The 22,576-nt window shown below is 42.6% G+C and overlaps 1 protein-coding gene and 1 long non-coding RNA gene across 2 annotated transcripts; one reads left to right on the forward strand and one right to left on the reverse strand.

Moving 5' to 3' along the window:
- Positions 1–2,274: 2,274 nt before the first annotated feature.
- Positions 2,275–6,917, reverse strand: LOC142829871 (uncharacterized). Its single transcript, XR_012904749.1, has 3 exons — positions 6,726–6,917; positions 3,635–3,757; positions 2,275–2,523 (listed from the first exon to the last, which is right to left on the reverse strand). It is a non-coding gene; the product is annotated as an uncharacterized LOC142829871 (long non-coding RNA).
- Positions 6,539–21,144, forward strand: PPIC (peptidylprolyl isomerase C). Its single transcript, XM_075931940.1, has 5 exons — positions 6,539–6,738; positions 14,915–15,028; positions 16,275–16,368; positions 19,067–19,251; positions 20,720–21,144. The coding sequence occupies exons 1-5, from the start codon at positions 6,595–6,597 to the stop codon at positions 20,843–20,845; spliced, it is 663 nt and encodes a 220-aa protein (XP_075788055.1). The 5' UTR covers positions 6,539–6,594; the 3' UTR covers positions 20,846–21,144.
- Positions 21,145–22,576: the final 1,432 nt, after the last annotated feature.

Here is a 22,576-nt window from a genome sequence, read left to right on the forward strand (position 1 = left end):
ACAGTTTGGTATTCGGGTCCCCCATCCGGTAAAAAAACCCAGAAAATATTGGACATGTGAAATGTCCAGTATTTCCTATTTCCCTTGGATGGAAACCCGGCGGGGACAGTTTTCCTCTGCTGCATCTGGCGGGGGTAAGGGAATGAGGAGTGCGGGGGCCATTTAAAGGCTTAGCGACTTTTTTTTTTTTTGCTCAACCAAGTTTGCCATATTTGGGATTTTTGTTGAAATCACCTTACAAGCCTATCTGTACAATGGTGCTCCGTTGTGATTGGGCTCACATATTATATATTTCTACAACTATTATTACTAGTTGTTAACAAAGACTCAGATCTTTCAAACACTTAATATATATGCTTAACTTTTAAACATGTGAGCTAAATTGATATCAGTGGGACTATTCTCATGCCTAAACTTTAGTATATGTTTAAGTATCCAGAGGATAAATTATTCTGATTCTAGAATCTTTATTACAAGTGGTGATTAGTCAGAGCAAACACTGCTTAGTTTGCAAATGCCAGAATGGAGTTTTAATAATTTGTTTTGAAAACCAAGATATCTGACTGTCCACATTTTTGTGAGGAAATTTGGCTAACTGTGGAGTTATGAGAAATATGTTAAAGCGCAGAATTCAAATTAGTTACTGTATGCTAGATGCTTACTAACTCCAGCAATGGGTACAATTACAGATGGATCAGATGTTTTGTAAATAATTGTGCTCAAAACCATAAAGGTTTCTTGCTCCAGCTGCAATATTTTTGAAACATGATGCATGGATCACCTAAATAATTGTTTTGACTATTAGAGAGGGAAACGTGACAGCTAAAAATTGTATATGGACACAGAACTTAAAAAGCTTAATAACTAGCCATGAAAAGGAAGGCACTCTTCTGGAGCAAAGGACACATTTATTTTGCAGTAAGTGCACCAGATGACAGGAGAAGTCTAAGCCAATTTATGAGTGATTTAGTAGAACAGACAGTAAGTATGATATATACCCCACCCTCCTAAAGTCCATAAGGAAAAAGAAAAAGAAAACACTTCTTTCACCATTACTGATGAAGACCATATATAGTATTTTGGTTAGATTTTTTTCCCCTTCTGGCTCTTTCAAGTATACTATAGCCCTAATTTTTACTACCGTTATCTTATTATGACACAGAATATATATATAAAAAGAAGTGGTGTAATTTCTAAGATCCCAATCCTGCAAACACACATGCACCCAGTTAACTTTAAGAACATGTGTAGCTTTAGCAAGCAATATACTAAAATTAAATACAAATAAGTCATGGCATGGCAGCTTGAAATTATATAAGGCGAAATTCATGACTGAAGTAAGCTGACAACTCCATTGACTTCAAGTTTCTGAATTAAACCCAAAGTCAGGAAATTCCATAACAAAGGCTTGCTCATGGAAATACTACAGGGTATCCCCGCTTCCCCACTATAAGTCACCCTGACATACATCCGTTCCACACTAAAGTTGTTGACACTTGTAGGAACTGATGCATTATAAGTCCTCCCATTCCCTGCTCTTAAGTCTCACACACAAAAATTTGGGCAAATAGAAGTCAGCCATGGGGAAAAAAATCCCCTCTTTAAGTTGTTTCGCTATAAGTCCAAGTTTTTTGGAACATGTCTTGGACTTATAGCGAGGACGGCCTGTACTGGACACAGGGTTTTCTTCCAAGCTTTATTAATGGCAGTGGTCAAGCAGTTATAGAAATGCATAGTATTATTATTCTATATTATGCCCAGAATTTTTTACCTGTGTGATATGATATATTAGTACAGTTTGTGCATGAAATATTCCTAAATCTCAACAGTAAATCATAACTCTCTAGTACCGTGGATTGACCCCCCGCGGCGCATGGGGGAGGGGAGGAGAGAGCGCCAGCACCGGCCCCGGGCGCGCGGCGCTTGGGGGAGAGCGCCAGCGCCGGCCCCGGGCGCACAGCGCTTGGGGAAGGGGGGGGGAGAGAGCGCCAGCGCCGGCCCTGGGCGCGCGGCGCTTGGGGGAGAGGGGGAAGAGAGCGCCAGCGCCGGCCCCGGGAATGCGGCTATGGGGGGGGCCCCCGCTCGGGGGGGCCCTGCCCCCCCGGGCGCCCAGCGGGCGAACGGCCATGCCCCCTGGCGCCCGGCAACCCCAAATGGTTGGGGACCACTGCTCTAGTATCTTATAGTGCTGAAAGGAAGCTATGAAATTACTGCTAATACCAGTACTACTAGAAATCAAAATCTGTCAGCTGCTATATGCTTAGCTCTGTTTACAAATATTCATTTGTAAAACAAAACAAAACAGTCAAATGCTCTGAAACACCTCTGTTTATTCTTACGGTTAAACTGAAAGACATCAAGCTATATTTGAATATGTTTCACTGATTGTACCAAGAGACAACAAGCCTCAACACAAAACATTCCAAAAGAACTGAGGTATACTGTTCCTCCCAATCTAGAGTTGAAACGTATTCTTTCAACAGGCCACAGGAGTTCTGTCTGGATTGCTTCATATAACTTGATCTATTTAAAAACAATAGTTATGACAAAACATGTTAGTATGTAAAACAATATTTCTGCCCACGTTTAGCACACAGGAGATATATAAGCTTAAAAAAAAAGATACACAGCAACATACTGAAGATCACATATTACTCTTATATCCCAGGGTTGCATGGACAGTGCTCATAAAAGCAAGATTTAGGGCCCAATCATTCATTCATATTTCTGTTCTTAGTGATTCATGCATTACTAATAGAAACTAGGTGGCATTGACTCTTTCTCTTGTACTGTCAGCATTCTTTTCATCACTTGCACACATAAGTATCTTGACTTTTTTAGTCAAAGAGCAATAATTCCCCTCCTCAACACTTTTATACTGTACAGCTTTTCTCTCAACCACATTAAAGCATAAAACATTTAACATAAAAAATAGACAATGATACTGTCAACGATCACTATCTATTTATAACAAGGGCAAGACATATCCAGCCTTGTTCCATCACTAACATCATTCTTCTGAAAGTCCAACAGCCAAGAATACATTTTCATTAATAAAGATCACTAGTGGGCAAATTAAGTTGAAGATGGAAGAGATGGGTACACTAAGTAATCCCTTCCATGTTTTTAACCTTTAATTCTTGTGAGTGTAATTGGAGCTATGTCCACAGTGAAATTGATTCAGCTGGTGCTATCTCTTTACACTCTTTTCAACCTTAACTATACTCTAACAATGTTAACATGGCCTGGCTCACTGCTCTTTATATCTGTGAAATGTAATAAACTAGTACAGTTTTGTATTAAATTTTGTTATATTTTTACATAAATGCTAACTCAATAGAAAGTCACATTGCCTGGTATTATATAATATAATGAACACTGGGCAGTCAACTGAACCTTAATTCTTAGGGATCCTTGGTTTCTTACACCAACATAAAAAAGATGCTCAGTCAATTACTGTTCTGGTTAAAGAACACTAGCACCTAATGTATGAAACACTAACTCTTCCAGTGTACTTTGATTTTAAACATCAATATTTTTGTGCAGCAGAATTACCCCCAATGGTGCCATTAACAAAATAGTGATACTGCCTACATGAACATTAAAAAGTTATTATTTTGTCAACAAAACTAACCAGCAGACTTCAAACCAAATAAATGTCTTGCTCCGTGCACTGAAGCTCACTAGGAATTCCAGCTCATCTTCATGGGTGGGGCGCCTGTAAGAACCATGAATTCTGCACAGCAGCAAGGGTCCCCTTGGAAAATCAGAGCATAGACTAATAAGTTTCCTACAAATTTTAAGTCAGTCAACATTTACCTGCCCACTCCCCAAAAACAACTATCATCTGAAAACCACAAGAGCCTTGTAATCACCATCACTTTTCATGGCTGTCAGAGTGTAGAGGCTGCAGAATCTTCAGCTCACATGCATTCCTCGCAGATACCTGCTCTCAATTACAGCAGTTCCTCAAGCAGCATTACTAGGAGAAACTGGGTTCCCAGATTCTGAACCACTGCTGTTTTCCCCTTTCCTGTGGAAATGGAGTTTAAAGGGCCCGATATATGGGATCATTTCTTTACATTTCAATTCTGCCTTATAGTCACTGACAACCATTTTTTGTCATGCTGGATAACTACATTTTTTACTTTCACTGACTGATCACAATCTCCATACAATCAAGAATCAAAGAGCAGGTGCAGCAGAAAGGTTAATAGTGTAGATATGAAATTACATTTAAAAGATTCAGAGAAAAATTAGTGAATACCTTCCATTTTTACTCAGACACAGAAACTTTGGAGACTACAAAGTTTCCTGGAAGACTCAAAGTAAAAGTCTAAGATGGGGATGGGGGAGCATCAATGTTCAGGAGGAATATCATATTCATTTTTTTCCTGTCCAGATAAGAAAACTAGCCAAAGGCACAGTTAAAATGATTTGCTGGAGCAGGAGCTACCTTCCATCCTTGCTAATGGGTTGGAGCGCGTGGGTGATGGGTGTTGGAGTTGGAATGCTACACAAATCGAATGGCTTGCATTTCATACAGTCCTGTTCCTCTTTAAAAGGAAAGTCATACAAGTGCAGCTATGCATGCTCCTTGTTAACACAACTTATAAGGAAATCCTGCACCACTGTACAATGCAGAATTCTGCAGAAATTAACCCTGTGCACGAAAAATTCCTTTCCTCCACTGAAATGGGCTGCAGTGCTTCTAGCCTTCATTAAGGGCTGCTGGACCAGCAGAGTCCAGCTTACACATAAAAGACATTATAGGTGATGGTGGTGGGAGCCAGAGGGTTCCTGGCAGCTTCCAGCGTGCCCTGAGGGACAGAGAGCATGGGACACAGGAAACTATGTAAACTTGGAACCAAGAAACAGTCTGATTCTCCCTCTGGATCCCTGGGATTGGAAGAGCTGGGTATCTGGGCAAGCAAGGGTGTCTGACACCATCCCCCCAAGCTGGGTCATGGGAGGAGGAGGGATAAAAAACAGGAACTGGGTTGTCACAGGGATTTCTTTAAGTCTACTCATGGACGAATTTTTGTGTGTGTCTGTATTGTTACACACATACTTGCTGACAGGCATTTTGAAATAAATTACCAAAATAACAGAAATTGACATGATTGTATAGTGTTCTTTTTACAAATATAGCTTGCAGAATTTTTAATTTTTTGATGCTGAATGTCCCCAGAAGCAATGTTCCCTCTAATTTTTTCCATCCATGTGCAGAATAAGTTTTGGTATGTGCACTGAGACATATGCAGATGTGCACCACTTGTAGAAACATATGCTGCCAGGGGTGGGTGCTCTGCTAATCAGCTGGGTAGTAGTTGAATCTCTCCTTAGTGGCCTCCCAAGTGCTCAACTTACAGGGAACACTGCCCAGGAATAGAACACTAAGCAAACTTCGGAAATGTTTTTGTATATCAATTTTTATTTTCTATTCATCCTTGTGTAGCTTCCCAAAGATTTACACAGAACACAAACAAAATAACCCCAAACAAGAAGGGTCAGTTTTCAATTACATCCCTCAACTTCTACCCCTTCAACCAAGATACCCTGGCTGGATTCCCCTGGAGCAAGTTGTGCCCTCAGATATATGTAGGAACATCTCTCACTGAAGTCCATGGGACAGGATTAGCACATTAGATTCCTAGATAGGAGTAGTATGGGCTCAGTGGACTGTTACAGGTTGGTACCACACTGTTCTTTTCTACTCAGATCGTGTCACACCTATCCCGGTGGTATGGCTCACTTGTCTATATTCTGCAGCATTAGCATCACCCTTTTTTATCCAGCCCTCCCCACATAAAGGCCCAGCCACGATCAGGGTTACTCTGTGCTGGGCGCTGCACCAGTCACTCCCAACAGCTCGTAAGTGAGTGTGAAGACACCTAACCCTCCACAAGGGTGCGCCCAATGAGTTTATCCCGGAGGTGACGGTAACTCATTTCTTACAGGGACTGTCCCATTGCAACCCAGGACCCTAACAGCTCCCTGCTGGGCTTTTGTCGCAGCTCAGCCCGCTCTTGCCAGAGCTGCACCAAGCCGCCCCCGCTTACTTTCACCGCTGGTTTGTGCGCAAGATTCCCAGCGCACCTTTAGGCCTTCAAGGAGCAGCTAAGAGCCCCGCTGGCCCTACGGTCCCCTAGCCTAGCCTAGCCGCACTTGTGGCGCCAGGGCAGAGGCTAAGCAGGCGGTGGCCACTGCAGGCTCTCTCCCAGCTCCGCGGGCTCCTCCCCCACCAGCGTGGCAGGGCCCGGGCCGGGCTTGCAGGGCGGGGTCTGGGCTGGCCAGAGCTCCCGCACCTCCGGGGCTGGGCGAGCACCACTCTCGCTAGTAGCAGGGCAGCGCCGAGCCCCCCTGCTGCGGGGGCAGAGCCGGGCAGGATGCCCCGCGGCTCCGCTTGCGCAGGCGGGAGAAAAAGGGGCTTCCCACCTCCCCCCGGGGCACCCCTGCTCCTGCTAGCGCGCCCGCCGCGCGGGGCCCAGGCTTCCCTGCCTCCGCCCCTCGCCACCGTGTCAGCGGGAGGAGCCGGGCGCAGGCGCCCCTCGCCGCGTCCCACCCTCCCCGGGCCCGGCGCAGCAGCAGGCGATGGGCCGCTCCGCCGCCAGGTCGCTGCCGCCGGCTCCACTGCCCCGCCCGCCCCTTCTCTGGGCCCTGTGCTGCCTCTGCCTCCTGGCGCGGCCCCTAGCGGCTGGGGGCTTCAAGAAGAGGGGACCCACCGTGACAGCCAAGGTGACTCCAGCCCCGCGGCAGGAGGGACGGGGCTGGCCCCTCGTGGGGACACAGCCCGCTGCAGCGCCGCCCCCCCCGTTCAGTCCCACGCCTGGGGTGTCCGGGGCAGGGGTGCAGCGCGCTGAGCCGGTCGCCGCCTGCCCCCGCGGGAGCGCTCTCTGGCAGCAGCCCGCCCCCTCCCTGTGTGAGACTCCCGGGGCGCGGCGTTTTAAACTCGGGCCGAGCAACAGCTGGAGCTGGTGGGGGAGGGCTCGTAGGACCCGTGCTCGCGTGTTGCCGCGTGGCACGGCTGAGAGGCACCTAGGTCAGGCGATGAAGAAAGTTGAAAAGTGGCCAGGGTAGTGGCTAGTAACGGTTATGCCGGGGAGAGGTAAGTATCTGTGCTAAAACCACGTGCAGTAGGTGTCCATCATCCAGCTACAGGAGCTGAGCTCAGGAGTGGGATCTAGGCTCTCTGAAAAAACTTTAAAAACAACAGTCTAGTTGCACCTTAAAGACTAACAAAACATGTAGCTGGTATCATGAGCTTTCCTGGGCACAACCTACTTCCTCAGATGACTGCTTCCGTAACCTGTTTCCTAAATCTTTACCCTGGGGTTAAGGGGACTTACTTTTCATGCAGGCTGTGATGTTTATAAAGACTGATACTTGAGTGCCACACATGGTTGTTAGGGATTGGAACACCCTTTTGATGTCATTTACATAGCACTGGGTGGAATGGCGAGTAAATTCTCGTGGAGTAGACTGAAATCAGTGGGAGTCCATTGGAGGCATTGCCATTACATCTGGGATCTGCTCCAAGGAGCCCTTCTAATGTCAAACATTGTAAGACTGCAACTTTAGCAAAATCCCTGTGAATGCATGTTTGTATGAGTAATGAAAAGGCAAAATTGACACTGGAGTTAGTACTAGTGCCTAGTATTTCTGTCTTGCGTCAGTGGAGCTAGGGAAACACAGGAATTTCTGCATCAACCCTTGGCACAAACTTCAGAGGAAGATGCAAGAAACTCTAGTGGATAATTATAAAATAATTTGCTTCTTGGAGAATCTTTTTTCTAGCTCCAATCAGTTGGTGGTTAGACTATGATTTGAACCATGGAGACATAGAGCTGCAGTTTATTTTACTTGGTATCTTATTTAATCTTATGAAATGTTTTCATTATCCAAATACATATATGTTGATTTCTGCTAAGTGTTTGGCCTTTTGTGGCAATATTATGCAAGTGAAATATAAAAAGATGAGGTTACACTGTCAGGATATAAGCAACTAGTCGACTACCCAAAAAGCACATGCTTATCGGGTAGTCGAGTAGTGACTCACTAGTTGCTCCCCCCACTCCTTGCTGCCTCTGTCAAAGACAGGCAGCAGGGGGAGGAGAAAGAAGGGAGAGCAGGAGCAGGTGCTGGGTGCTTAATACATTTAAAGAGAAGAGGCGCAGCTGGGCAACCAAGCGTGAGCCGGGAATCAGCTGTACTGGCTTGCGCCTGGTCCCAGATGATGCACCTCTGCTTTTTTAAATAAATTAAGAGCCACTGGGCTTTTAATACATTTAAAAGGCAGAACTGCAGCAGGGTTAGCTCCTGGGGCTATTTTAATATTAAGAACATAAGAACCACCATACTGGGGCAGACCAAAGGTCCATGTAGCCCAGTATTCTGTCTTCCAACAGAGGCCAATTCCACATGCTCCAGAGGGAATGAACAGAACAGGTAATTATCAAGTGATCCATCTCTGAAGCCCATTCCTAGCCCTCACAACACAGGGTAGGGTCACCATCCCTGTCCACCCTGGCTAATAGCCATTGATGGACCTATCCTTCATGAATGTATCTGGTTCTTTTCTGAAATCTGTTAAAGTTCTGTCTTCACAACATCCTATGGCAGGGAGTTCCACAGTTTGATTTGCATTATATGAAGAAATACTTCCTTTTATGTGTTTTAAACCTGCTGCCTATTTAATTTAATTTGTTGACTTCTGGTTGTTGTGTTATGGGAAGGAGTAAATAACTTCCATATTTTCTTTCTCCACATCTCTGTTATATCCCCTCTTCGTCATCTCTTTTCCAAACTGAAAGTCCCAGTCTTACTAATCTCTTCTCATATGACAGGTATTCCATAGCCTAACATGATTTTTGTTGCCCTTTTCTGAACCTTTTCCCAATTCTAATATATCTTTTTTGAAATGAGACAACCACATCTGCACACAGTTTTCAAGATGCAGGCATACCATGGATTTATAAAGAGGCAATAAGACAGAAAATATCATATGTATATCTTAATGATTCCCATCGTTCTGTTTGTTTTTTTGACTGCAGCTGTACATTGAGTGGCTGTTGTTCCAGAACTATCCAGCATTTCTCTCTTGAGTGATAGCAGCTGATTTATACATACATCATTTGATAAGTATAGTTGGGATTATGTTTCCCAACGTACATTACTTTGTATTTATTAACATTGAATTTCTTCTCTAATTTTGTTGCCCACTTGTCAGTTTTGTGAGATCCTTTTTAAAGTCTTTGCAATCTGTCATAGGGATGTTAAATTTTGATTAATCAGCTATTTGAGTAGTCGATGGAATTTACATTGACTACTTGATTAGACAAGGGGGGGCACTCGCTTCCCCCCTGCGCCTCTCCCTTTGAAATGTATAATAGCCGCCTGCAAAGCAGTCCCCACTGGCACGGGTTCCCTTCTGTGCCTCTTCCTTTGAAATTACAAGAGCCACAGTTGGCTCTTGTACATTCAAAAGGAGAGGAGCAGCAGTGGAACAGACACGAGTGGGACTGTTTCAATCCCCGCGCATGCCGTTTCTCTGCTGCCCCTGCCGCCTCTGTCTCCTGCTGAGATGGTGCTGGGAGGGAACTGGGGGGGAAATCGCAGACGACAGGATAGTCGACTAATCACTCTCTTCCCCCCCCCCGCCACTGCCTCTGTCAGGGGTACTTCAGAGCAGCAGCACCACATGAAGCCCGGGGTCCCTGCTCTATGCAGCTCTGCCCCTTTGAAACATTTTAAAGCAGCAGCACCGTGCAGAGCCCAGGCTCCCTCCAGCCTTTTAAAGCGGCAGTGCCGCACTGAGCCCGGGGTCAGCTGAGGAGTCCTCGACTGATCCTGGGCTCCAAGCCACTTTGACATGCTTCTCTCAGCATTTCAAAGTGGCAGCGCTGCTTGGAGCCCGGGATCAGCTGGGGACTCAGTGAGGTGTTCCACCTTTGAAATGTACAAGAGTCCCCAACTGGGGCTCTTGTGCATTTCAGAGCAGAAGAACCACATGGAGCCCGGAGTCAGCTGGATTTCCGCTGGCCCTGGGTTCCACGCGGTGTGCTGCATTTCAAAGGCAGAATGTGGAAGTGCCTATTGACTAGTCGAGTTCCTTCTTGACTTCCTGATAAGCATTTGCTTATCAGGTAGTTTACTAGTCACTTCCATCCTTAGTCTTCCATGGACCTAAGTGTCCTGAGCAATTTTTCATCATTTGCAGATTTTGCCACCTCAGTGATTGTCCTCCTTTTCCAGATCATTTATGGATATACAGAATAAGATTGGTCCCAGTACAGACTCCTCAGGAATACCACTACCATAAAGTTGCGAGTATAGTGTGCAATTTTTTTCCCATTTTTTTAACGTCAACATCAGGGTGCGCATTATCCATAGGAGGTTTTTAAAAAAAGTTTTAAATTCACCCTTGGCAGGCACGAGCTGGGCGGGAAGGGGGTCAGGCACGGGCTGGGCTGGGCTGGGCTGGACTGGAGAAGAGGGGCCAGCAGGCACGAGCTCGGCGCGCTGGCAGCTGAGCGGGGGACGCTCCCCCGGCAGGCGTGAGCTCGGCGCGCCAGCAGCTAGGCAGGAGAGGCTCCCTTGGCAGACACGAGCTCGGCACGTGGACAGCTGAGCAGGGGAGGCTACCCCAGCAGGCGCGAGCTCGGCATGCGGACAGCTGGGCAGGGAATGCTCCCCCAGCAGGCACGAACTCAGCGTGCTGGCAACTGGGCGGGGGAGATCTCCCTTACCGCCAGCAGGCGAGAGCTCAGCGTGCATGAGCTCAGCTGGGCAGGGGGACCCTGCGGCAGGCGTGAGCACAGCTGGGCAGGGGGCCTTCCTTCCGATGCATACCTTAAAATCTTGAGTATAATGGGGGTGCGCATTATAGATAAGAGTTTAGTTTATTCAAGAATTTTGACCTTTAAAAGGCAGATGCGCATTATACATAGGTGCGCATTATACTCGAGATTTTACGGTATTTACCTGTCTCCTTTCTCAAAACTAACCATTTATTCCTATGATTTGCTTCCTATTTTTTAACCTGTTATGAATCCATGAGAGGACCTTTCCTCTTATCCCATGAGAGCTTACTTTGCTTTTTAGCATTTGGTGGGGGACCTGTGAAAGGCTTTCTGGAAATCTAAGTAAACTATGTTCACTGGATCCCCCTTGTCTACATATGTGTTGACCCTAAAAAAATTCTAGTAGATTGACCCTCAGACAAATTCTAGTAGATTGGTGAGGCATGATTTTTCTTTAAAAAAAATACGTTGACTCTTCCACAACAAATTATGTTCATCTATTTATCTGACAATTCTGTTCTTTACTATAGTTTCTTTCAGTTTGCCTGGTACTGAAGTTTGACTTACCAGCCTGTAGTCATCAGGATCAGTTCTGGAGCCCTTTTAAAAAATTGATGTTACATTAGCTATCCTATAGTCATTTGGTACAAAAGCTGACTTAAAGGATAGGATACAAACCACAGTTAATAGTTTCGCAGTTTCACATTTGAGTTTCTTCAGAACTCTTGGATGAATGCTATCTGGGTCTGGTGACTTATTACTGTTTAATCGAACAACCTCCTCTAATTACATCTCAATCTGGGACAGTTCCTCAGGTTTACCACCTAAAAAGTATGTCTCAGATTTGGGAATTTCCCTCACATCCTCAGCCATGAAGGCTGATGCATTTAATTCATTTAATTTCTCCGCCGTGGCCTTGTCCTTGAATACTCCTTTAGCATCTCAATTTTACAGTGGCCCCATTGGTTGTTTAGCAGGCTTCCTGTTTCTGATGTACAATTTAACTTTCTCTTTTAAAATGCTGCCTTTTTGTCTCTCACTGCTTCTTTTACTTGGTTGCTTAGCTGGGGTGGTACTTTTTTGATTCCTTACCATGTTTCTTTAATTTGGGGGTATACATTTAAACTGAGCTTATTACAATAAGTTGGCACTTATTATAGTGTCTTTAAAATGTTTCTGTGCAGGAATGTTACTTAGGGTATTGTACCTTTTAATTTCTATCTCACTAACCCCTTCATTTTTGTATAGTCCCCCTTTCTGAAATGAAATGCTGCAGTGTTGGGCTGCTGTAGTGTTTTCATCATCACAGAAAAGTTTAATGAATTATATTATGGACACTATTACCAAGTGGTCCACCTATAGTCACCTCTTGGATCAGATCCTGTGATCAGCATAGGACTAAAGAATTGCCTCTCCTCTTGTGAATTCTAAGACTAGCTGCTCCAGTCATTTAAAGTATCAAAGAACTCTTATCTCTGCATCTCAACCTGCGGAGCTGTGTACCCAGTCAGTATGAGGGTAGTTGAAATCTCGCATCATTTCTGAGCTTTTTACTTTTATAGCCTCTCCTATCTCTGTAATTATTTCACAGTCACTGTCACCATCCTGGTCATGTGGTCAGTAATATAGCTTTGCTATATTCTTATTAGAACTTGGAATTACTATGCAAAAAGATGATATAGTATAGTTTGGTTCATTAAGATTTTTAACTTCATTTGGTTCTATACCAGTCCTCTGCCAACATGACCTGTCCTATCCTCCTGATGTATTTTGCACCCTGGAATTACCGATAAGGATATAAAGTCCCATTTATTAAGTTAACTGACTAAATGGGGGGGGGGGGGGGGCGGCTGCTCCAGCCCAACTGCTTCCAGCCCACATGGGGATGGAAAGGGCTGCTGCTTGGACCCCGTGTGGGGTTACTGGCTCCCAGCCTGTGTGGAGTCAGAAGTGGCAGCCTCACGCAGGGCTGGCAGAGCTGCTGCTGCTTCTGAGGCTGCTTCTGCACAGGGTTGCTGCATCCGATAGCATGTTACCTGGTAAGCATTGAAGTTCTATTTGGATCAGTTTTCTAGTATTCAGTGGCTTGACTAGTGTTTTAACCATCTGTGAGATAAAGTTCAGTCATAGCCTACCTTCTCCTTTAGGGAATATTTTTTAAATCTTGCAGTATGGAAAGTTGGATCAGTTTACTGCTTTGCCATCTGTCCTTTGTGTTGTGTTGCAATTAGTTATTCTATTCTTACCCCTACTTGCCAATACTTGAAAAGCAAGAACTATGAAATCAGCCAGATATGAGTCAACCATACATTCTGGTATCAATTAAGAGAACATTTATCTTAATTTAACAGGCCCCAGTGTATTGATTTAAAAGCAGTAGGCACTCAGTGAATCCTGCATCAGTTCTGCTGATTCCACTCATAAACAGACAATAATTTATAGGAGATGAACATGCCAAGCCATATGGATGTCTCAGGATGCTCACACCTGTTGGAAACTGGTGTACTTCATTACATAATACATGCATGCTTTCTATTTCATGGTGATTAAAAACAAATGTGAGATAATTAAGGAAGTTGGTTGAAGTAGGGATGGGAATAGGTGATGTTTATCAGATAATGGTTATCTGGTACCTGAGAGCACCTCTTCCATTCCCCTCCCCCCCTCCTTCCCCTCCACTTTCAACCTGCTGTGAGCAGAGGGCCGCTCCAGCCCTGTCAGGCCCTGGGGAAGGCTGGAGTAGTTCCTGGTCCAGGATCTCGCTTAGTGAGTTAACCAGCTAAATATTAGGTTAACCTAATGTTTAACTGATTAAATGGGATTTTACACCCCTCAGAACAGGATATAAAATCCATGCTTTTCTTAAATTTGTCTTAATGCAAAGCAAAGACATCCTGGTTTTCATGCGTGTTCTTAAAATCTGTGCTGTGACTGGTATTGACTAATGATTCTAGATATATTCATCTGAAAAGTAGAGTGTTCGTGCCAAGTGACAAGAAAATGGACTAGATGGATCAAATTCCCTCTCCCCATTCTTTGGACATATCTAATCATATTCCACCTTCATATTCAAAAGCCCATGGAAGGTCAGGAGATACTAGTTTGTTTTAGTGTTTGGTTTTAGGAGAGAATGAAAGACCCGAGAGAGAGACCATGATATTTAATGTACACTACAAAGCATCAGATACCACATCATAGTATGACACAAACTCTGTGCGTGTGTGTGTGTGGGGGGGGGGAGGTAGAGGTGAGTGTTTTTCTTAGCAGGCCCAACTGTCTTTATTCATATTTTTGTAAATGTACAAGATATCTTATTTTCTGACAGTAATTATAAAAAGATTAAAAATAGGAACAACTGCTGCACGTTCAAATAAAATTGATTCGTATATTCTAAATTACATTATTAAAATACTATAACACAGCTTTTTTCAGTTGGTTTTATAGAAACAACCGTACACTGCAGAACTGAGAGCTCTAACTTCCTAAGTCAACATGCTTATTTCTTGTCCAGGCAGAGTTCTAACCTTGTGTTTAGCAAAGCAACTGGCTTCTAACAGAAAATAATGCTTATAGTTAATTAGCCAAACACATTCCATTGTGTACGCTTTTGTCTTGATGACCAATTGCAGTCAGTCATTTAATAGTGCTAAGGATATATGCTTATATTGTGATTCACTGTTGTTGTCCACATAACTGGAATAGCAGCATTGGTTGTTTAAAACTTCTCCCTTACTTTAATATTAATGTATGATAAAAGTGGGCATTTCTTTACCAACAAACCATGGTTATATTGCTGTATATATTTTGGTATTTACACCCAGGAAAAAAGCTTAGAAACATGTCTACGGGATTGGTATTGTAACTTTAATGTACCTTTCTGTCTAAGTATTTTAAAGTGATGAATGAAACTCCAGAACTGGTATTCACAATGCTTAGCACATTCTTCACCGTAATTTGTGAATTAAGTGGCTATTAAGAGGTTTTCCTTAAAAAGTGTAGGCTTTTTAGAACTCTACATAATACCATCCAAATGTTATTTGTATTATACTTTTACCATTTAGTCTTTGTTTTTATCATGTGTATCATTTTATTTGATTCATAAAAATGTGCAGGTTTTCTTTGATGTGAAGATTGGAGAGCAAGATATTGGCAGAATTGTAATTGGATTGTTTGGAAAAGTTGTCCCAAAGACAGTTGAGAACTTTGTTGCACTGGCAACTGGGGAAGTAAGTTTGTTTTCTTCCTTTCTATCTTTTACATAGTTTGAGTGGAGAATAAAACGTGAAAAAAGTAAAGCTTTAGAAAATGACATTTCAATTGTGAACTTTCCACATTAATTATCCACCAATTTTTTATTCTGGGGATACTAATGTAGGAGAACCATCTCATAGGCCTCTCTCGCGTACCTATTATCCTTTCACACCTTTCACAGCTTTATTCTCAAAATTTAATTTTGCAAATCAATAAAGATCTCTTAAACTAGGAAAAACATTGTGGTTTTGTCATGGGGTGGACTCCTGCCAGTAGCCCTGGGAGTAGCCTGTTGGCTCCCTGGACACCTCCCTCTAGCTGGTATCTCCACGTGTCCTCACTTCCCTCTCCAATCCAGACCAACATCACTCTTGGACCACGGTGCCCACTTCAGGACACTGGTCTCCCACCGTGCCCACTCCAGTGTTTCTCAGCCCTCCTCTGTGTGTGTCAGTCAGTCAGTCTCTGCACTCTGGGGAACACTCAGTTCCCCTATACCCTTGTAGCCTCAGTGACCCACTTGCCAGTTTTAATCTAGCCGCTGCCTCAAGGGCAAACTGCAGTCTGTAATGGCAACTTATAATTGGCAAGGCGGTATGGACCTGCTGTCTTTGCCTACCCTGGTTGCCTCTCTGCAGCCCTAGTAGCCTCAAGCCTTGCAACTTGGGACCTTGCCTAGCCAGAGCTTCCCCAGCTCTGCCTTCCTCCCCCAGTTCTGCTTTAGCTCCAGGAAGCCTCTTGCTTCCCTGGCAGCCAGATCCCTCCTGCTCTGCATCCAGAGCAAGAGCAAGTCCTCCTCACTCCTGCCAGAAACCCTTCTTTATATAACCCCAGCTGGGTCCTAATTAGCAATAATTGCCTGAGATGGGGCTTTGCTCTCAGCGCTCATTCAGGGATGGGTTTTTTGCCCTTAAAGGGCCAGTGCAGGGTAGACGCTGTGTCACAGGCTTGTTATTATGTAAATGGTATGCTTCTTCCATCCTTGATTTTTGTGGTATCATATCCTACGTTATTTTGATTTGTGTATTTTTGTGTCTTGCTGTGGTGGTGGCAATGGCCTCTGATAAAGTCGTCTTTTGCAGTTGTTTCCTTATTTTCGTTATACTGTAATCTGTGAAAACCTATTGTTCAGATTGCATGCCTCTTTTTAATTTGCCCATAGATATATGTCCTGCATAAAAATGTATATATACTCATTTGGAGCTTTATTGCTTTTTTTAGAAAGGATATGGGTTTAAAGGAAGTAAATTTCATCGTGTGATCAAAGATTTCATGATTCAAGGTGGAGACTTCACAGCGGGTGATGGAACTGGAGGTAACATGCTTATTATCCTCCAACTCTCTGTAATAGTTTTACATGTAAATGAACAAATATTTAATTTAGTTACAATGGATGCTAAAGACATTGTAAATACAGAAATATTTAGAACAGTTGATCCCGGAGTCATGGGATTTTAGCTACCAAAGGTTTAGTTGCCAGATGATATGTACAATTAATGCTTCATAATGTTAACTGAAATATGATCAGTTTTGTGGCAATGGAGCTGAATCTAAAAAAAAGTTATGTGCTGAGAATGTTTTAAAACTATGGTGGGTGGCTCCAACTGACTTGGGAGAATAGTGTATGTTTTGCAAGGAATTTTAATGGTGGGATAAGGGTTGCTCTTGTTCTTCCCCCATCTTTATAAGTATTTTCTTTTTAACTAAATTCCTAGCAAAATGATTTAAGTGGTGCTGAGCAGTTCAATACTGTCTGCAGGGAGATAGGCTACAAAAGCAGTAAATAAGGTCTGCATTCACTTTCAGAAGATAAGATTACTACACAGTAGCTTAGACCCCTGGTTGAATGCAGTCTACACTCCTGCCTCTAATCTTCCTTCTCCTTTGGGCCCATAGTAATGTTGCCACTTTGTTGCACAGGCTCTTTGGAGAACATTTTAAATGTTAATTTGGTTCATGTCCTGGACTTTACCTACAGTACAGTATGCTGGTATGCAAGTGCTAGTGTTTCTACCATTACATGCTGTTGATCATGTGGATCATTTAATTCCAAAAACTGATCCTTGTCCAGTGCTCCAGTGGAACGTAGAATTCCTCTTCTTGTCAGTCTCCTACGGGAGAAGTCGCTTAATGACTGTAAAGGATGAGGCATGGAACTAAATTCTGCATTGTTCCACAATTCATGCTGATTTCTGTCCTAATCCATTGTTATCCAAGTAGTCATCTTTTTTATCTTATAATTGAGTAAAGTTGTTTCTGCTAATCACATTCGTGAGCAGAAGAATCAAAATGTTGAGGGAGAAAATTGCTTTAACTACTTAAAATGTACAAGAATGGCCATACATCTTCCTGCTGCTATGTAATTGATTAAAAGCTTCATCTCCAGGTCACCACAATCCCGTTTACTTACTTAGAAACATTTCAGAAATGCATCCATATGGGGAGCACCTCATACCAATGACGGATGAAATCTGAGAGAAAGATTTGAAAACAAGTGTTATGCTCTTTTACATTGCTTTTTTACATCATATGATCTGCCTACTCACATAGTTCTTTCAACAGGAAATAGCAAGAACAGGCTTTTTTTTTGTCAGCACTTAATTGAAAAGGGGCAGTTTCCCCTAAGTAGGAGGCATTATTTCTTCTAGATTTTCCTCTGTACCTTCTCTCCTACCTGCCTACTCCTTCTAACCATAACCAGTTTGAGTGCTTGTATACCAGTGCTCAGTGGTTCTCCATTGGAACACTGTGCGGAAAGGGAAAGTACATTGTAGGGAAGGTTAGAGAAGCAACGACACAATAGAGCACTGCAGTGAACACTGTCTGCTTTCTCACTGTATTACCATTAGTCATGTTTATTAATGCCTAGGGACCATCTGAGAATGGGGTCCCATGTGCTAGGCACTGTACATACAGAGTAAGACAGATGATCCATGTAGCCTCCTTCTCATAACAGTGGAGTTTAAACCTACACCAGTTAATTTTTTTTCCTTCTAAATTTTGTTTTAAAAACAGTGCAGCCTTTCTGTAATCAAATACTGGTTGTACCTCCCTTAACCGGGACTCTAGACCACAAAGCCCAGGAACAGGGAGCTCTGATGGCGGGGCAGGAGCACTGTGGGTAGAAGCATGAGAGCGACTCAGCCGGGAGTCCAGTGTCAGGGGGTGGATGGGCAACACAGTGGGGAACTTCCTGGCCCCAGTGGAGCTCCCTGGCCCCAGTGGCCAGGCACCTCCTGCCCGGCAGCAGCTGTGGAGCTCTGACCCCGGCCAGGGAGCTCTGACCCCAGGGAGCTCTGGTCCCAGCCCTAGCCACAGAGTTCCAGTGGCCCAGGAGCTCCAGCCTCAGTGGCAGCTAGGAAGCTCTGGCCCTAGCTGCAGAGCTATGCCCCGGCAGCAGCGGGGGCCAGCAGCATCTAGAGAGCCCGATGGGGCTGAGGCAGCAGCAGGGGCAGGATAGAGCCCATGAAGGGAGGGACCTTCCCTGGTCTGACAAACTCCTTGTTCTGGACTAGTCAGATCCCAAGGGTGCTGGACCAGTGAGGTCCAACCTGTAATACTTTAATATATAATGTAATTAAATTCCCATCGATGGTAACTATATTTGGGTTAGCGTACTGGACTTTGTGTTAAAAAGAAGAATTCAAGTTAGAAATAGAATGGTTCAGTTATAGACATGGCTAATTTTTTTCCAGTAGCCGTTATCGTGTTTAAAATCATTGTAGAAGGCCAATCACATAGCTGTCACTAAACAAATAGTATTGTTCCATGGCAACAAGTAGGTTTTTCAAATGTACTCCTTTGTACATATGAAGTGTTTTGGATTAGAGCATCTTCACTGTATGGTATGGAGCAGTGAAGGAGTTGGGATTATCCAATATCTGAAGTGTCTTCATTACAATACATTGTACTTACTGTGTTTTTCCTTATTTCTGAAAGGAAAATTTAATTCTAGGGGTTTAATTATATTGCTGCTGGTACACTTCTAAACCTTCTTTTGTTTTGTATCACAGGAAAAAGTATCTATGGAGATAGGTTTCCAGATGAGAACTTCAAACTCAAGCACTATGGGATTGGATGGGTCAGCATGGCTAATTCTGGTCCAGATACCAATGGTTCTCAGTTCTTCATCACTGTGACAAAACCTTCCTGGTTGGATGGAAAACATGTAGTATTTGGCAAAGTAATTGATGGAATGGTAGGTTTAAAAAGAACTGTAGTATCAAAGCAGATAGTAATTTGGAGCTGTTTCAACAGTGTAAATCTGATTATACCATTGTAGTTGACAGCAGACTTTGGTCTCTATTGTCTATAATGTACACAAGGTAGAGAAATGTAAAGCACTTAACTATGAAACAACAAATGTTCATTGCAAAAATATAATCCAAGTACCCATTTTGACCTTCAGATTTCTTGATGCAGGCCATTAACCATTAAGACTAGTCCATTTCTGACGACTCCTTTGTCCGCTGGTCTCAGGTAATCAATGTTATTAGGCAGTGTTTGGAGACATTCAGGCCTTTGGAAGTCCTAAATTGGATAGTGCTTTTTGAGTTCATGTTCCTTTTCCACTAATCTTGTTATCCATTTAATTATGAATTTACCATTTCTTCAAGCTAACACCCCAGTTTTGTAAATATGGGGAAGATAGGGGTAATATCATTGATGATGGCTGCTGTATAAGGAATCTTATAGTGAAAATAAATAATTTACTCAGATATGTATTAATTCCTGAAATCAACACCATCAAAATATTAAAGTACAGTTACAAAATATTTCATTGACTCTTGATTATTGTGGAAAACCACAAAATGCCTAATTACTGTACACAACCCTGCTGAATCATTCTCTCACTTCACTTACTGCTATTTGAGTTTGCCCTAAAACCTGTTTTTCCCCACTCTCCTTATCTCTGTATTGAAGCGGGCAGATGTGGAACCTGTTCAATAGATATTTTCTGTATAGAACATGAAGACTTCTTTGATCAAATCTTTTAAGACACCACCACAAGTTTGAATTCTCCAGAAGAGTTTCGAGTAAATATTTAATCAGAACTTCATTAACTGGCAAAAACATTTCAGGCCAGATAGTTGATAAGCCTAGCTATATTCTGTCCTACTAAATAGTTTAAGTATGTGCCTGGTATCAAGCTTGTGTTTCTCCCATCCCCAACAAGGTATATTTAACTGAATGGTGGTCATTATGCACTCTCAGTATTTTGGTATAGGTAAGAGGATTTATATGGACTATGAGAGAAGAAATCAGATTACTCCAAATACACGTAGAGTGTCTGCTTAGAAGAAAATTACTATGCAGCTTTTATGATTTCAGGATTCAATGTCTGATGATAGAGCATGGATAGAACTGTATGCTTGTTAGCTTTATCAGCTGTAAGGATACTTTCAGTTCCCCCTTTGCTATGATATCATTAGGTGCTTTTTCTAAAAAATGGTCCACCTTTGATACCAGGGCACATAGCATTTGAATTCATGCTCCTTATGAGGCCGTGGGTTATTACTTACCCCTGGCTTAGTTTATGTGGGAATGGTGCGAGAAAAAGCCCATCTACAAAATGTGCAAAAAAAATAGTTTTTATGCTTTTGTCTTGTGTTAGATATTAGCAAACCTTGTTTTCTTTACTAAATGTAACTGTTTTGTTTTAATAGAATGTGGTGCACGCCATAGAACTTCAGCAGACAGATGAACACGACCAGCCTCTTCAAGACTGTGTGATCGTGAACAGTGGAAAAATAGCTGTAAAAGAACCATTTGTAGTTGAAGTAGAGGATTGATGAACTTAACAGCTATCCTGGAAGAGGAAATATAATGTCTTTTTTCTTTAGGGATAAAATTTGGGTGCAGATATAAGTTATCTATGACTTCTTCCATATAAATGCTCAGTGCTGTCAGCAAACAATGTGTAAACTCAGCAGCTGTAATATGTACAAAACATTGATGTACTTATGTTGAAACTTCTTCAGAGAACCAACACTTTTTAAACATAAGGGACATGTCACAAACTTAAAGCTGGTCGAAAATAAGGACTGATTTTGTAAAAAAATAAAAATAAATAAAATAAAAATTTCATGGCTGCAGTGTTTGAAAAGGAATTCAGTTTCTGTTTTGTCATGAAATTTTCTACATTTGTTACTGAAATTTACTGAAATCCTTCTACTTAAAACCAGGTCTATGATCAAATAAATTTTCACATTTTCTATAGTTAAGGTCAAAATATTAAGAGACTTATTTGTTCAAATCTACTAAAAGTGCAGGATCAAGTTGTTCCCTTTTCCAGATAAAGGGTATATTAAATACAAGATTTAGCTAAGACAAAACAGATCATGTTGTATAAACAAACTGTGCTGCTTAACTCACTTACTTAAAACGGGATCTCTTTATTCATGAGTTTTTAGGTGCACAGCAATCCATGCCCCAGAGACCAGAAAGAAACCCAAGTTTTCAACATGTAATAGGTGTGTTAAATGCTAAAGAGACTGCACTTTAGAATTGGATCCTTGTAATCCTTCTGGGTCACTGCTATCAAATAAATTTGATGGTGTTCAGTTAAAGATTGTTACATAGAATTGTTGATGAGTTATATATGTATGGAATATTAAATTTTGGTTCAGAGACAGCTTCGCTATCCAGCACTCAGGAGGAATGATGGTTGCAGGTTAACTGAATGTGCCGGATAACAAAGCAGCCCTTGCCCGCTCTGCCATGGGACAGGAGAAAGCCTCCTAACCAGGAGCAGAGCCATCAGCCTGTCTGGCACACTTTTTGTTTACCAGATGGAGGCGATGCTGATTAACAGAGCTTTCTGGTTAACAGTGTGTCAGATAAAAAACCTTTTACTGTAGTAGGAGGTAAATTGTTTTTTCCTTTACTTTTTACAGCGTGTTTTAAGCAGGGCTGTCAAACAATTAAATTGTAATTAATGGCAGTTTTAATTACAGTAATAGAATACCATTTATTTAAATATTTTTGACGTGGTCTACATTGTCACATTTGTTTCAATTACAGCACAGACTATAAAGTGTACAGTGCTCACTTTATATTTGCAATGCAGAAAAAACAGAGGACACGCATCCTTGCCAATAATGAGTTCTGCTTTATAACAATCCAAAGCACTGCAAAGGAACGCATGTTCATTTTCATCAATTGAGTTCAATGCCACCAGCAGATGGCTGATTTTCTTTTCATTTGGGGGGGGGGGGGGGGGGGGGGCTTTTTTTTGGGGGGGGGTTGATTCAAATTTTGGTGTTTCTGCATTGGAGTGTTGCTCTTTCAAGACTTCTGAAAGCATGTTCCACACCTGATCCCCCAGATTTTGGAAGACAGTTTAGAGTCTTAAACTTTGGGTCAGGTGCTACAGCTATCTTTAGAAATCTCACATTCGTACCTACTTTGTGTTTTGTCAGATCTGCCATAAAAATGTTCTTAAAATGAACAACTCGTGGTGGGTCATCATTTGAGACTGTTATAACATGAAATATAAGGCAAAATGTGGTTAGAAACATGGA

The sequence above is a fragment of the Pelodiscus sinensis genome, chromosome 6 (assembly GCF_049634645.1).
Source record: "Pelodiscus sinensis isolate JC-2024 chromosome 6, ASM4963464v1, whole genome shotgun sequence".
Lineage (NCBI taxonomy): Eukaryota > Metazoa > Chordata > Testudines > Trionychidae > Pelodiscus > Pelodiscus sinensis.